Source organism: Podarcis erhardii (assembly GCF_964252035.2).
Source record: "Podarcis erhardii genome assembly, chromosome: 2".
In the NCBI taxonomy this organism is placed as follows: domain Eukaryota; kingdom Metazoa; phylum Chordata; class Lepidosauria; order Squamata; family Lacertidae; genus Podarcis; species Podarcis erhardii.
This window is the reverse complement of record NC_138498.1, coordinates 1,962,057-1,975,823: the sequence shown is the minus strand read 5'-3', so window position 1 is coordinate 1,975,823 and position 13,767 is coordinate 1,962,057. Positions and strand designations below refer to the sequence as shown.

The following is a 13,767-nucleotide window of genomic DNA, read 5'->3' as shown; positions in this document are numbered from 1 at the left end:
TATTGCTTGCAGTGTCATTGGTTCCCACATGAACCAAGAGGAAGGGGTATTTGTCAGTGGGTTTTATGATTCCTTGCAGTCGTTCAGTTACATCTTGGATCTTAGCCCCGGGGAGACAGCACACTTCCCGAGACATCTTGTCAGGCCCACAGATCACTGCTTCTGTTCCCCTCAGTAGGGAATCCCCTATCACCACTACACGCCTCCTCTTAGGTTTGGTCGGGGTTCTTCCGTGATTTGTCCGTTCCAAGGTCGCCTGCACATTCCCTGAGGACTGACTTTGCTGCTCGTCTTCATATACCTGATCGACTGTAACGAGGGAGAGATCCTCAAATGGAGTCTGCTCTTCGTCTTCCATTCTAGGGAAGAGGACCTCAAAGCGATTGTGTATTTCTAAACAATCAGAGCGAACCCTGGGCCTCCGACTTCTTTGAGTCACGTTTCTCCATATATTTGGCTCCTGTGTTGGTGAACTAGCCTCCTTCTCAGGGGAGTCCCCTGTCTCCTCCTTGGTGGAGACGGTGTGCTCTGTTGCTTCCAGCTCTCTAATTCTTTGGAGCGTAGACACACGTTCCTCCAGTTGCTGGACTTTGTCTTTTAAGAGGGCAATCAACATGCAATTGCTGCAGGTAAAGCTGCCTGCAACCTTTGGCAAGATGGCAAACATTGTGCAGGAACCGCAGGCGACTGCAGCTGTTCCCTCACTCTCCATCTTGAGAACGTGTCGTTGAAGTAGAAAACTAACATAGCAAGCTCAGCTACAGCACCTCTCTCCAAAGCTATAGTTCTTGTTTTTTTGTTTAAAAAAAACATGCAGGGATTTTTTCTTATTAATGTGAAGGAGCATTCCAAAATGGTAATCCCTCTCCTGAAGTCTGAAGTGGTACAGTCCACTTGGCCCCCTCAAGATTCTGCCATCTCATTCAGCTACATGCAGAGACGAGGCCAAAGGCTTCAACACTTTTATGTCAGTGCTGTTTTATCATTTAGCTACACAATCCTATTATGATTGTATGAAACAAAAGATTCCCATTCTTAGGTTAATCTGGGGATAATGCATGTAAAAAATTAGAGGGACAGAAATGCTAATATCTGTCATTCACTGAGGATCTACCTGTCTGTAAACTTGGTTTTCTGAAAACATATTACTGAAACATCTTATCACGACTCTAAACCGAGGTTCTAATTCCTAGGCAATGTTGTATTTTCTTTGCTGGTATTTTCAAAACTGCCTTGGAAACACTTTACAAAGTCATCAGTGAATCTGATCTTTCTCAGCTCTTTCCACTACATTTTGCAAAATATTTTCTTGTATGCCTGTTTTACCACTAACTTTTTCCTTTGCCATGCTTGAATTTAAGAGCTGTTTTCATGCATGACTATTGGCACTTGGGTGGTGATAACCTGAAAACAAAAATGCATGCACATTCAATCAGATATGAAGGGCCCACGCTTTTGAAAATGGTTGTTTTCCCCCTTCATAAAAGTAATATATGCAAGCAGGGTCCTACTCCTTTCCCACTCCTGGCTGACACTCTTATCTAACATCACATGCCAGATGTATACCTAGTTACTTCATACTTGGGAAACTGTGGCAACTAATAGCTAAACATCTATGAAGCAACCCTTGGACTCTCTGCCCTCTGCATGAACTCACTCAAAATGCTCACAAATTGGGTCAAGTGGGCTTCCATATTTGCCCATGCAAAAACTGAACACCATTGCTGTGATGCAGTGGCTGAAGATGTAGTCCAACCAGCCAGCCTGGGGAAAGAGGGAACTGTCTGGAATTCAGAATTATTTTCTGAGCTTTAAAAGAAACTAAAACGTTATATAATTCTATGATTCATTGGTGGTTTTCAAACAAAGGTTGGGTGGCCATCAATCAATCAATTTATTTAATTTTATTTTTTAATTAAATTTATATACTGCCCTTCATCTGAAGATCTCAGGGTGATTCACAGCATTAAAATACAAAATAAAAACACAAAATGTATAATAAAAGCAAGAACAAAACAAAACAGACCCATGACACCCCTCCCCAAAGACACTGAAAAGGACATAGAATGCTAATCAGCCAAGGGGATCTTTAGCTGTGATTCTTGCATTGGGGTGCCTTCCAATTCTACAGTTCTCTGATTATGTTTCCAGATCTGGACATTACCCATCTTTGTTAACATAGCAAAGTTTCACTGCTAAGCAAACAACACACTAACAGATCAACATACACGCCAACTCAGAAGTAAGCCCCAGGTAAGTGTGTATATAGGTTTATACCCACATGACAAAATAATTTTCTCTTTGAGCTACCCAAATAACCAGCACCTTGGTCAGCAACTAGTTTTGCCAGAGGGCCACTCTGAAAAGGGAGTGGGGCATGGTCTTCCCAAATGCCTTGCTGCCACTGCACATTGCCACAACTCTTTCTGTAGCAGGCAATAGAGAGGGACATGAGGCAAGGTGTCAGGTTATAGCCAGGGATAACAAAATACTCACCCTTAGCAAACAGGTTCACGTGAAACTACTTTTGCGTTTGTTGACTTTAAAATAAGAAGACCCTGTTACTAGTACATGAATTACAAGCAGGGACCAAGAGGAGGCACTGTTAAGGGAGAAATGGAAACCCTTTGTAGAGTATTCGAAGAAGTGTAACAGTCAGATACATTTACCAGTAGGACCTGAACTGTGAGCAGCAGTAATAAACAATTAGATACTAAGCTGAGTGAAATAGGGTGGCAAAAAATGATATGCAGCAGGACAAGGAGGAATTGGGAAACCATGGAGAGATGGGAGGGGAGGGGAGTAAAGACACACCAGATAGATGAAGGTAATCAAAATTTGTATGTATTTGGAAAAATATTTTTAAAAAAACAAAAAACCAACAACTGACAATGAAGCATTGTCTAGAGACCCATGAAAATATTACTCAAATTTTACTAGCAGAACTCTTCAAAATAAAACAGGAACATCAAATGATACATCCAAAATTATCCATACAATATCTTGTGCACAGGCTCAGTATCTTAGAAAATATGAAATAATCCAAACAGCCCTATAAACAAAGGTCCCTCTCTCTCCACAATCTGCATTCCAGCTTTCATTGCCTTAGACTATTTACTCTCTCTTCATTTACATCCTCACTCCATGAAGTTTGGGAGACAAAGACTCAAAGGCAACTCCCTTCAAAATAGAGACTTGCAACTCAATACCTTCATCACATGATCTAAGATTATAAAAGTTTAGAGTAACAGAAAACAATCCACAGGTATTCATTAACCCATTGAGGAGCTTTGTTCTCCTTGGCTTTAATACAGCCCCATGGAAAAACCACGTTAAACCTTCTGCAATATACCTTCAGCCATTTTCAATTTTAGGCCATCATTAATGCACATATATTTTCATTTCTGTGCGAATTATATCAATTATACTTAACAATTCTTACCTAAAGAAGCTCAGACCATCCCTTCCACAAACACTCTGGTTCAAGATGGCTCTTGCTCAATTTGTGATGCCAGATGTGACCCCCAGGTTCTGCAGAACCCAATTACTGCTATTCTACGCTTATTTTTCAATGAAGAATCACTCTTGCTGAAATCAGAGGGAGTTATATCTCTGCTTCCATTTTAAACGTCAGATATTGTGATGCTCCCCACTTCACAAGGCTCTCAAAGGACTCCATTTTTATTCTGAGTAATCAGAGGGGAGGGGGGAAATTGCTCTATGTCAGTGCTTAGTTGCAATAAATATTTGGCTCTGGGCACTGTTTTATCAAGAGGCAAATAAACTGGCAGAAGTTCAGAGAGGAGCAACAGAAACAATCAAGCAGCTGCAGGAGCTGAGATAGGAGAGAAGATTAAAGAGCAGGATACTTCCAAGGGGTAACCACTTCCAGAGGGGCAGCCTTGTTATCCTGTTGCTGTAAAAGTGACCAGGTGTCTCATGGCACCTTTAAGATAGATTTATTGTGGCATAAGTTGTTTTTGTGGACTGGACTCCACTGGTGCATTAAGTCCATGACAGTTTACTACACCGTGAGAAATCTGGCAGTCTGGAAGGTGTCAGGACTCTTCGTTGTTTTTGCTTCAAGGGGGTGCTCCAAAGAACCACGAGAATGAGTGAGTTTTTACCTAGAAGTCTTGGAAAATTCTGTGTGATCCCTTGGACATGCGACACATTTCTTCACACAAGTTTGGGGCCATGATTGTGAAAACAGTAAATTCAGTTTAACAACTCTTCCTCCTCCTCCTCCTCCTCCTCCTCCTCCTCCTCTTCCTTTTTAATCTAATTTATTTTGCATGTTTGCAGTCTGCTTCTCAGCTTGGATCATCAAATGACCAGAAAACAAACCCAACTCAGCTGAGTCCTTGTGCCTATGGCCTAACTGCCAAATTTGTTTAAAAGTCAGAATTCGTAGTTGGTTAAAAACATGTCTAAAAAACCGGGACACCCTGAAAGCTGTTGAGCTTTTTTTTACAAAAATGCCAAAACGCCAACACAATTATCCGATTGACTTGTCTAAGATCCAGGATAAAGTGCCACAGTTTGGAAATTCCCACCCCGGGCATCATTTCTGCCTTTGAAATCCTGGTAATGTCCAGGAAAATCTGGATGTATGGCAGCCCTACTAAACTGAAAAGAAAACCACAAAAAATTAACACAGTCTTCACCAACCTGATGCCCTCCAGATGTTTTACAGCATGGCCAATGGTCAGGGATGATGGGAATTGTATTCCAACAACATCTGGAGAACCCACAGGTTTTCCTAGTCAGGAAAACACAGGAAGTATACAGAAAACAGTAGGGTGATCAAGACATAGCTGAAAGCTATCCACCTAAGACATCTGTTTTAGATATTTATTAAAACAAAATAAAAAAATTCCTTCCAGTAGCACCTTAAAGACCAACTGAGTTAGTTCTAGGTATGAGCTTTCGTGTGCATGCACAGATATCTGAAGAAGTGTGCATGCACACGAAAGCTCATACCTAGAACTAACTCAGTTGGTCTTTAAGGTGCTACTGGAAGGAATTTTTTTATTTTGTTTTGACCATGACAGACCAACACGGCTACCTATCTGTAACTAGATATTTATTAACTTCACCTTTTTCTTTAACATGATTTTATGTACATTTGTTTTTAATTGGTTTGTGTCTATTTTACTCCTGCTTTATATATAATTAAATATGTCGACCACTTGGAGATATTTCTGAGCAAGCTGTTTATAAATCTTCTTAATAAAATAATATAAAGCAATGCATCACCACCGCGGCATCTCATGTTGACATCGTTCTTCTCAGTGGAATCATGGAGAGGCTTTAAGGAGGGGGGGGGGTGGCCCTGCAGCTGTGGCACTCCAGATGTTGAGGGACTTCAATTTCCATCAGCCTCCAGCCAGGTCAGGGATGATAGGAGTTGGAGGACAGAACAACACATATATTGAAAGCACATTCAACCCAAATTTAAAGTGCATGGTTTCCCCCCAGAGGATTATGGGAGCTGTACTTTGCCAGGGATGCTGGAAATTGCAGCTTTGAGGTGGGAACTACACATCCCAAGATTCTTTGGGGGAAAGTCATGCACTTTACATGTATGATGCAGACCTGCCCGTAGCCTGCAGTATCTGCAGTAGAGCCACACAAACTCACCCCCCCCTTTCTATCCCCAAGGCAGGCAAGCAAGAGGCATTATCAGAGTGCCATACCCTCCAATGTTTTCTAGCAGAAAATGGGACAAGTGTCAGCTGGTGTGCCGGCTGGCTTGGGCAGGAGCAGGACACCCAAAGATGCGTGAATCAGCTGACTGCCTACCCTGCTTTAGCCCCTACCTGGCAGCTGCTCACTCTCTTCCCTCTTCGCTTGCTTCCTCCACTTGCACTGCACCTCAAACCACCACAACAGCAGCAGTGGCTTTGGCAGAGGCAGAGAGGGGCTGGCATGAGCGGCGCACATGTCCGCTCTGGTGGGAAAATGCCCCATCTCACCCTGCACACAAGGGTTCTGCTTTACAAAAGTTCCTCTGCTAAGCGTAAGTGCTGGCTCCTCCTCCTCCTCCTCCTCCTCCACTTGGCAGTGGCAGTGCTGGATGAAATCAGTTTCTTGGATGAAATCAGAAGCTGGGATGGCTTCTGTAATCCCATGAATGTCCTGGGGAAATAGGGACATTTGACAGGTATGGAGTACAAAGACACAGCACTCGATGAGGATGTGAAGAAAGGCTGGTAAGGGTATGTGGCTGAGGAGGGTGTGTAGCCTAGGGAGAGTGCCAAGGGCCTGATAAAGAGTTCCAAAGGGCCACATTTAGGTTCCCCAACCCTGATCTATTCCTTTGTTATGAGCATACAGACCTGAACAATGAGCTCCAGATCCCTTGAGTAATGCAACATTTGCCTCTCAGCTAGCCATCCACTACAACGATGGGATATATAAGAATGGACCAGCCAGGTAGTGCCCCTGCCCCCCCCACCCCACCCCACCCCACCCCACTGTCTCATGTGTAGCCTTCTGTCTATGGCTTTCTTTCTCCTGCTAAGGGCTGCTTTCCTCTTAACTGGGCCTCAGATCTCCTCCTTCAAGGACAAAGCAAGATCAAGCCAGGGAGCCCACCAGGAAATGCACCACAAAGAAAGAAGTAAACATCCTCCTCCCTTTGTCCAGTTTCCTTTCTAGGATGTCAATCCCCAAAGAATTTGCCAGGACTGCAGGAAAAGCTGCCGCAGCAAAAGCAAAAAACCCCATGCTGCAGTTGACGCCTAGGGGACACAGGAAGCTGCCAGAGTGTCTTCACCAACTGGCACAGGCTCTCCAGGGTTTCAGACAAGGGACAGTCCCAGCCCTACCTGTAGATGCCAGAGACTGAACTTGGCTGCTCCTGAATGCAAAGAAGAGAATCATAGAATCATGGCACTCTGGAGCTGGAAGGGTCATCTACTCCAACCCCCTGCAAGCAGGAATCTCAACTAGAGATTCATCCATAACAGATGGCCATCCAACATCTGCTTAAGAACCTCCAAGGGAAGAGAGTACACCACCTCTTGAGGGATTTCTTTCCACTGTCAAACTGCTCTTACTGTCAGAAAGTTATTCCTGATGGTTAGCTGAAATCTCCTTTCTTGTTACTTGAAGCCATTGATCCTCCCCTCCAGAGCAGGAGAAAATGAGCTTGGTCTACCACTGAGCTATGGCCTTTCCATTAGCAGGGAAAGCGACTGGTTGCCACAGGCTTCTTGCCTCGTTGCCCCCAGGTTGCAGGATATCTCACAAGTCACAAGACAATCCTTAGCCTGAGAAAACTAGAAATGAAGCAATATGAAGAGTCAGCCATGATTTAGGTCACAGTCCCATGTACAGTTTGATGAGTTTAGCAGTGTGATTCTAGTCAAACGTTCCCTACAGGGAAACTAACATGATTTCAACTTAAGGTTTATTTGGAAGCAAGTCCCATTGAATGCAATGGGATGCGCTTCTGAGTGAGTTGTGCAGGACTGCACTGCAGAGTGAGGCTTCTGAGAACATATAGATAGGACTGGACTTCAAACGGCATTTATAAAAACAGTCAAGCTGCAAGAAAACCTATTCCATGCAGCAGGATAGGGATAAGGAACCTCTGGGCTGAGGCCACATGCACCCCTCCAAGTCCCTCTGCTCTGTCAAGACCACACCGTCTTTCCAGCTCCACCTGCTACTGGCCCTGCCTCACACCATCGTGGAATGTTTTTGCCTGGTTGGAATGCGTCATTGATCTCCAGTAATAATATCCTGCTTGCCTGGACATGTCATAGAGAGGGATGTGTGAATGTGTGTAGGAATGACAAAAAGGCAACATTTACCATTGCTGCTCTGCCCACTCTGAGCAGGTGTGCCTCTCCAGACTGGTGTTTTTTGCTACAACATGCCACTGATGCAATCGCACTGCATCGGCAAAGGATCCGTACTGGACACATTGTTCTGCTTTATTAGCTGCTCAGAGATGCTTTCCCAATGTTGCAGCATTATTGTCATCTAGAGGGACACTCTTGTGCTATAGCACAACAAAAGTGGGCAGAAAAATAAACCTGGAACATTTGGGATATAAAAGAGAGAGAGGATTTCAGCAGGAAGCTATGGAACATGTGCACAAACAGTATTGAAAGTGGGATCAGGAATAACTGCCCTGGTATTACTGTGAGCCTAAATCATGATGACTGCATCAGAAAGGGAGAGGCCCTGAGTGGCTGCATGCACGCGGGAGTAAATTGCCACTTGCTACCAGCTCTTCTGCATTCACCCAGTGCAGTGCTTGCACATTTAGGAGGACTGGAATAAATGGGGGGAAATTCTCCAGCAACGCTTCAATCAGTTTTAGGAACAAATAAACAACCATTTATGTTCACCTAATTCTCATTTCCATCTTGGTACTTTTGAACATTCATGCTGCTGTGATCACTGAGAGTTTTTCAACTGAATATATAATAGATTTTCCATGTTAATCTACAATATTTTATTTTTTAAAAAATATAAAATACTCAAATGTTTTCAAAAGTAAAAGATATAAAGTACTGGATTTCTAAAGTGTTGTTGAATATTTTATTAACCAACAATATTTGATTTTAAAAAAACAACCCATTTTTTGAACAACATTTTCAAATGTTCAGAAATGGAATTCAGATTCAGAGCCCCCTCTGTTCTTCCCTGGTATCGATGTCAGTAGTTACCTGGGTCTTCTCCCCCCCCCCTTTTTTTTTTTTTGAAGATGGGGACAACATTTGCCTGCCTCCATTCTGCGGGGGCCTAACCTGTGTGTCTATTTTAGTACAACTCACAAATGCCGAGTCCAGAGCAGAACTGGCTAAATTGGCCAGTGCAGATGCAACTTTATTGTTCTCATCAAACCATGCTTCCTCTCTCGCTCTCAGAAATGTAAATATGTATGCCTTTCCTCTTTTTTTTTTACACAGTCATGCTTCTAAGCAACCTAAGAATTCGTTCCACTCACAAAACTCCTTGTGCTTCCTCAGTCTCCCTGCTTTGCTGCTTTTGCCTCACTGTCTGAAACCCTTGTACCAAACATCACACCCTGAACCCAATGCATGCCAATTGCAACAAATAACTATGAAAAGCTCTTGAAGGAAGCTGGTAACAAAAGTGAGCAAACAGCACATCACTGAGGAAAAAGTGATCTGCTCTGGATCTATTAGGCGGCAATTGTACACCCAGTTTCTTGTGAGTAAGCCCCCTTGAACTCAATGGATAGATTGCAACCCTAGCTGGACTTACTGCCAGTGGCGCAGCGTAGTTTGCTAGTGCCTGGGGTGGGGCAAGTATTGCGGCCCCCCAATGGACTAGGCAGCTGGGTTAGGGGCATGTGCCAGGGGCATGTGTGGAGCCCATGTGGAGGGCAAACAGAGCCTGCCTCCAACAGGCTCCTCACCCGCTGCCTCCCTCCACCTGCCCATTAGACAACCCCACCTGCTGCTGCGCCTCAGCTGCCTCTGGGCCAGGCTACATATTGATCATACTTAAAAGTTATTAACTTCCTGCCTTCATCCAGCCTGAAGATCTCTCCTGAAAGTTCCCTTCCTTGTTATCATCCCCTTTAAAATTCTAGATAGGATTGCACCTTGCTCATACTCATGATGGGCAAGAAGAGAAGGCCAGGAGGAAAACAGCAGCACATTGCCTGTGCAGGCTGGGGTGCCACTGAAAGAGGGGTAAAGCACAAAAGAGGCTGGCTCACTAAAGCAGAGGGGGAGAACCTTCAACTCCCACCAGTCCCAGCAAGTTGTACTCCAGCACCATCTGGAGGACCACAGATTTGCCAGACTCACCCTAAAGGCGTGGACCGTTTCACATGCAACTCTTTCTTTTCAGTCAGGTAGAATGGGCAATGCATTCAAGTGCTTCAAGGAACAGTTACAACACCAAGCATTTAACTCTATTTCCATGCTTCCCAATAGTAGCATTCTGTGTAACTCAGAACTCTGCCAATTTACCACAACAGACAATGCTGACTAGAAAAGCTAGCTGAACAGTTAATACAACTTAGACAATTCTGTGCCTTGCCCATTTTATCCATTCTGGGGACTGAAATCGCTGCTGACTTGTTTTAAGAATGTACATCCATAAATCCAGAGTCTGGCTGCGAAGGCATGCGTCGGAAGGCAGCTATGGCATGGCCAGGCCTGTCACAGGAGCCAGGCCACAGAGTTCTTTCTCTCCCACCACATTCAAGGGGCAGCATAGTGTCAGGCCATGCTTACCAGCTAGTGGTTTCCACCACCAACTCTTTGAGTGCATCTGTCTGCCTAATGTGAGAAAGTAGGAAGTCACAAGACGCACAGAAAACATCAAGAGCAGCCAGCTACCCGCAAGGCTGCCTGTTCCCATTTTCTTCTCTTAGGCAAATAAAGCAACCTGTGTGAGCTGCAACGACTCACCCCTGTGGAGTCCATGCATCCAGGGAGCTTTCAGTAAAATCCTCGAAGGCAACGTCTCATCGTTCGAAGATAACTTTTCTCTCTCTCTCTCTCTCTCTCTCTCTCTCTCTCTCTCTCTCTCTCTCTCTCTCCCTTTTTAAGAAGGAGGCAGTTTTCTTAAACCACAAGATTTACCGAGGTTCACAGAGAATGAGAGAGAGAGAGAGAGAGAGAGAGAGGGGCAGGCAGGCAGAAGGGGAGGGGCTGGGAAAAAGAAAGGCCCAGAGGCCGTATAGAATGACAATGGAAGGAAATGCTTTATCAGACTCAGAAAGACCAGCCAGCCAACTCTACCCTGGGAACAAGGGGCGGAGAGAGAGAGAGAGAGAGAGAGAGAGAGAGAGAGAGAGAGAGAGAGAGATCCTGCAGAAGAGAAAAAAGTTAGCCAAGCTGCTGTGGTCCCCTCCCTTGGCAGCAGATGTCCTCTCAAAAGCACCATGTCACACACAAGGCAGAGAACAACAATGCAACAGTCCACTCTGCTTTCTAAAAAAATAAATGTGAAAATAATAAAATGAGGTATAGTTTCTTTAAGAACCGCGACGTGGGGAATGAGAAAGAGAAAGAGAGCATTAGAATCTGAACAGCATTTTTCAGACACACCCTTCTCCTGTCTCCCTTTCTCTCTCTCTCTCCCCGACTTCCATCCTTCCAAGATCTTGTGAGTCAAAAGTTAGCAATGTGTTACCGTAATGTTACCAATGTGGTACATGGAATCCGAGAGAGTTTATAGCTAATAAAACACATACACATATGTTGAAGGAGAAAGAAAAAAGGATTCCCAAGTGGCACAACCCATCAAGACGGACCCCTGCCCAGTCCAAACTTGTGCAAAGGACACGTTTGTGGTCCAGGCAGGTCCCCACCACCAAACTTCAAAATCTCAGAGCGATTTTTGCCAACAGCTTCTCTGTCCCTGGGTGAACTCTTCTGAATTTAGGTGCAGAGTGCAAATGATTATTTTGTGTGTTTGTGTATTTGTGGGGTGTTTTGTATTCTTTCTGGTGGCATAATGTATGTTTTGTTTTTAAATGTGTTTTCGCTTGGAGATCTTTGGATAACAAGTGCCATGTTATTATTATTATTAGTAGTAGTAGTAGTAATAATAACAACAACAATCAGTGCTATTTTTCTAGGGGGGGAATGGTGCCAGAACTCAGCATGAACCCTTGCACTCTTATAGTGGTAATGGCGTCCACCTGAGAGGGGCCAGACCTGAGTTCCTGCGACTTCTGGCTGAAATAATAGTTTCTTAACTAAGTCTGGGTGTGACGTGGCATTTTCACAACTGTGCTTTTTGCACACATCTTTTAAGATTGGTAGAGGGCAACACTCTTCACATCCTACATTCTTACAGAATAAAGTTTAGTAAAAACATGCAGGTGATATTTTGGAATTCTTTTTGCCTCTACAAAAACAAACTACCTTTGTGTTCTTTGGCTTCTCTACGCACAACAGACTTGAACTGCTTCAGCCAATCCCATTTCCCAGATAATTCTGGGAACTGCAGTTCTGTGAGACATCAATAACAGAAAATTTTCAGCATCCACTCTCACCAAAATACAATTCCCCAGGATTTTTGTAAAGAGATTTGAGGACTAAAGAAGATCTGATACTGCTCTCTCTCCTACAGCAGCCAACCCCAAAGGGCTTCCTAATTTATGTGTCTATAGCTTGGCATTTCTTATCACTGAACCTACGCAGCCATTTAAAGCATATTCAATGCCCATTTAAAGCACACGGTGGCTTCCCCCAAATAATTCTGGGAACTATAGTTTGTTAAGGCTGGTGGCAATTGTATCTCTGTGAGGGGTAAGTTATAGTTTCTGGGATTCACGTGCTTTAAATGCGCACTGCATGTGGTGCAGATGTGACCATTGGAGGAACCATCTCCAGCCCGGAGCCCTGCAGAAATGGTCAGACTTCAGCTCCCATCAGCCCTGACAAATATGGCCAGGGAAGGTATGAGTTGTATCCCAACTAGATCTGGAGGCACCAGGTTGGGGAAGCCTCTGTTAGAGCAACATAATTTTGGGCCCTAGGATGGATTCAGTTAGAAATGTCATACGTCATATGGTATCTGGAAACACAGCAACAACAACAGTTTACCATGTACAATCTCTGCAGGCAGACAAGACTGGCAGATCTCATCATGCAATGCAAACATTTGGTCCTCTTGCACATTTGTTTTGGAATATTTGTGATGACCCAATAATGTGTGTTGGGAATAAGCTGGTGATTTGGAAGGGCTGTGTGGAAGCTAGAATACGTGTATTACTGGATTTAATAGATGAGGAAAACATGATGTTACTGCCTTCTGAATAACTTAAAAATAAATTCCAGTTTAAGCCAGAATATAGCTGGCATTATATTCACTTATATGACATCTGTTAGTGGAACTATCTAGACCAGATGCCTGCCTTGTCTATAGGATTATACTTATTGAAATCAGCACCAGCTACAAATAATAATAAGAAAAAGTATATGATGTGTATATGTGTGAGAGAGAAGGAGAGGGGGAGAGAAAGAGGGAGGGTTAAAATAAGGGTGAAGAAAATGGGTCTTCCAGATGTTGTTGGATTCCAACTCCCAAGCCAGCATGGCTAATGGTCAGCAGGTGATCCCAGCATGTTCAGACTCCTTCCTCTGCAACATCTGCACTGGCTTGGTCATGTCCACAGAATGGAAGATCACAGGACCCCAGAGGACATGTTCTACAGGGAGCTGGCTTCAGGCAGACCAACTCTGCATTATAAACAAGGCGTGCAAGGCTGGCAACATTAACCCTGCCATATAGGAATCTCTTGCAGAGGACCACAGTGCCTGGAGACAGACAGTCAGGTTGTGCATTCATAGCAGTAACTAGAGGAGGAATGACTGCTGGAATGAGTGCAGAGAGAAGAAAGGCCCTGGAGCATCTGCAGCAGCACAATTGGATGCCTTCATCTGCATCAGCTGCACTAAAACATGCCTCTCCCGTATTGATCTCTATAGCCACAGCAGGCGCTGCAACCGTCCAACAGCTTGACTTCACCCCCAATGGCACACAGGAGTTCCTCCATGGGCTCCTGAGACAGAAGGATGACAACAAAGATGAGCATCAAGCAACATCTAAATGTCTGGAGGTTCCCCAGTCTGGCTTTAAAGCATTTGCAGGACCCAGCATTATATCACATAATATAGGAAATGAAACTAGAATAAGTATTGCAATTAGTTAATTTGTTTATTCTATCATTTGTGAGTGAGAAATATTTAGTATCCTCCCTTCCAATTTACAACAAATCTCCCAGGACACAGCAGCTGCATAGCTGCAGAGGGG

At 44.1% G+C, this 13,767-nt stretch overlaps 1 protein-coding gene across 4 annotated transcripts in view; it reads right to left on the bottom strand.

The window, feature by feature from the left end:
- Nucleotides 1-10,487, bottom strand: part of HDAC7 (histone deacetylase 7) — a 186,704-nt gene extending 176,217 nt beyond the window's left edge. For 2 of the 4 annotated variants that reach the window (XM_081851707.1, XM_081851708.1), the window contains exons 1-2: nt 10,410-10,487; nt 7,824-8,048 (exon numbers count right to left, since the gene is read on the bottom strand). Coding sequence is in view for 2 of the 4 variants with exons in the window: in XM_081851706.1 (XP_081707832.1) it covers nt 10,410-10,428 (19 nt within the window). In the remaining 2 variants the exon portion in view is untranslated. The remainder of the gene's footprint in view (nt 1-7,823; nt 8,049-10,409) is intronic. The other 2 variants (XM_081851706.1, XM_081851705.1) reach the window with 2 other exon arrangements.
- Between the last annotated feature and the right edge of the window lie 3,280 nt (nt 10,488-13,767).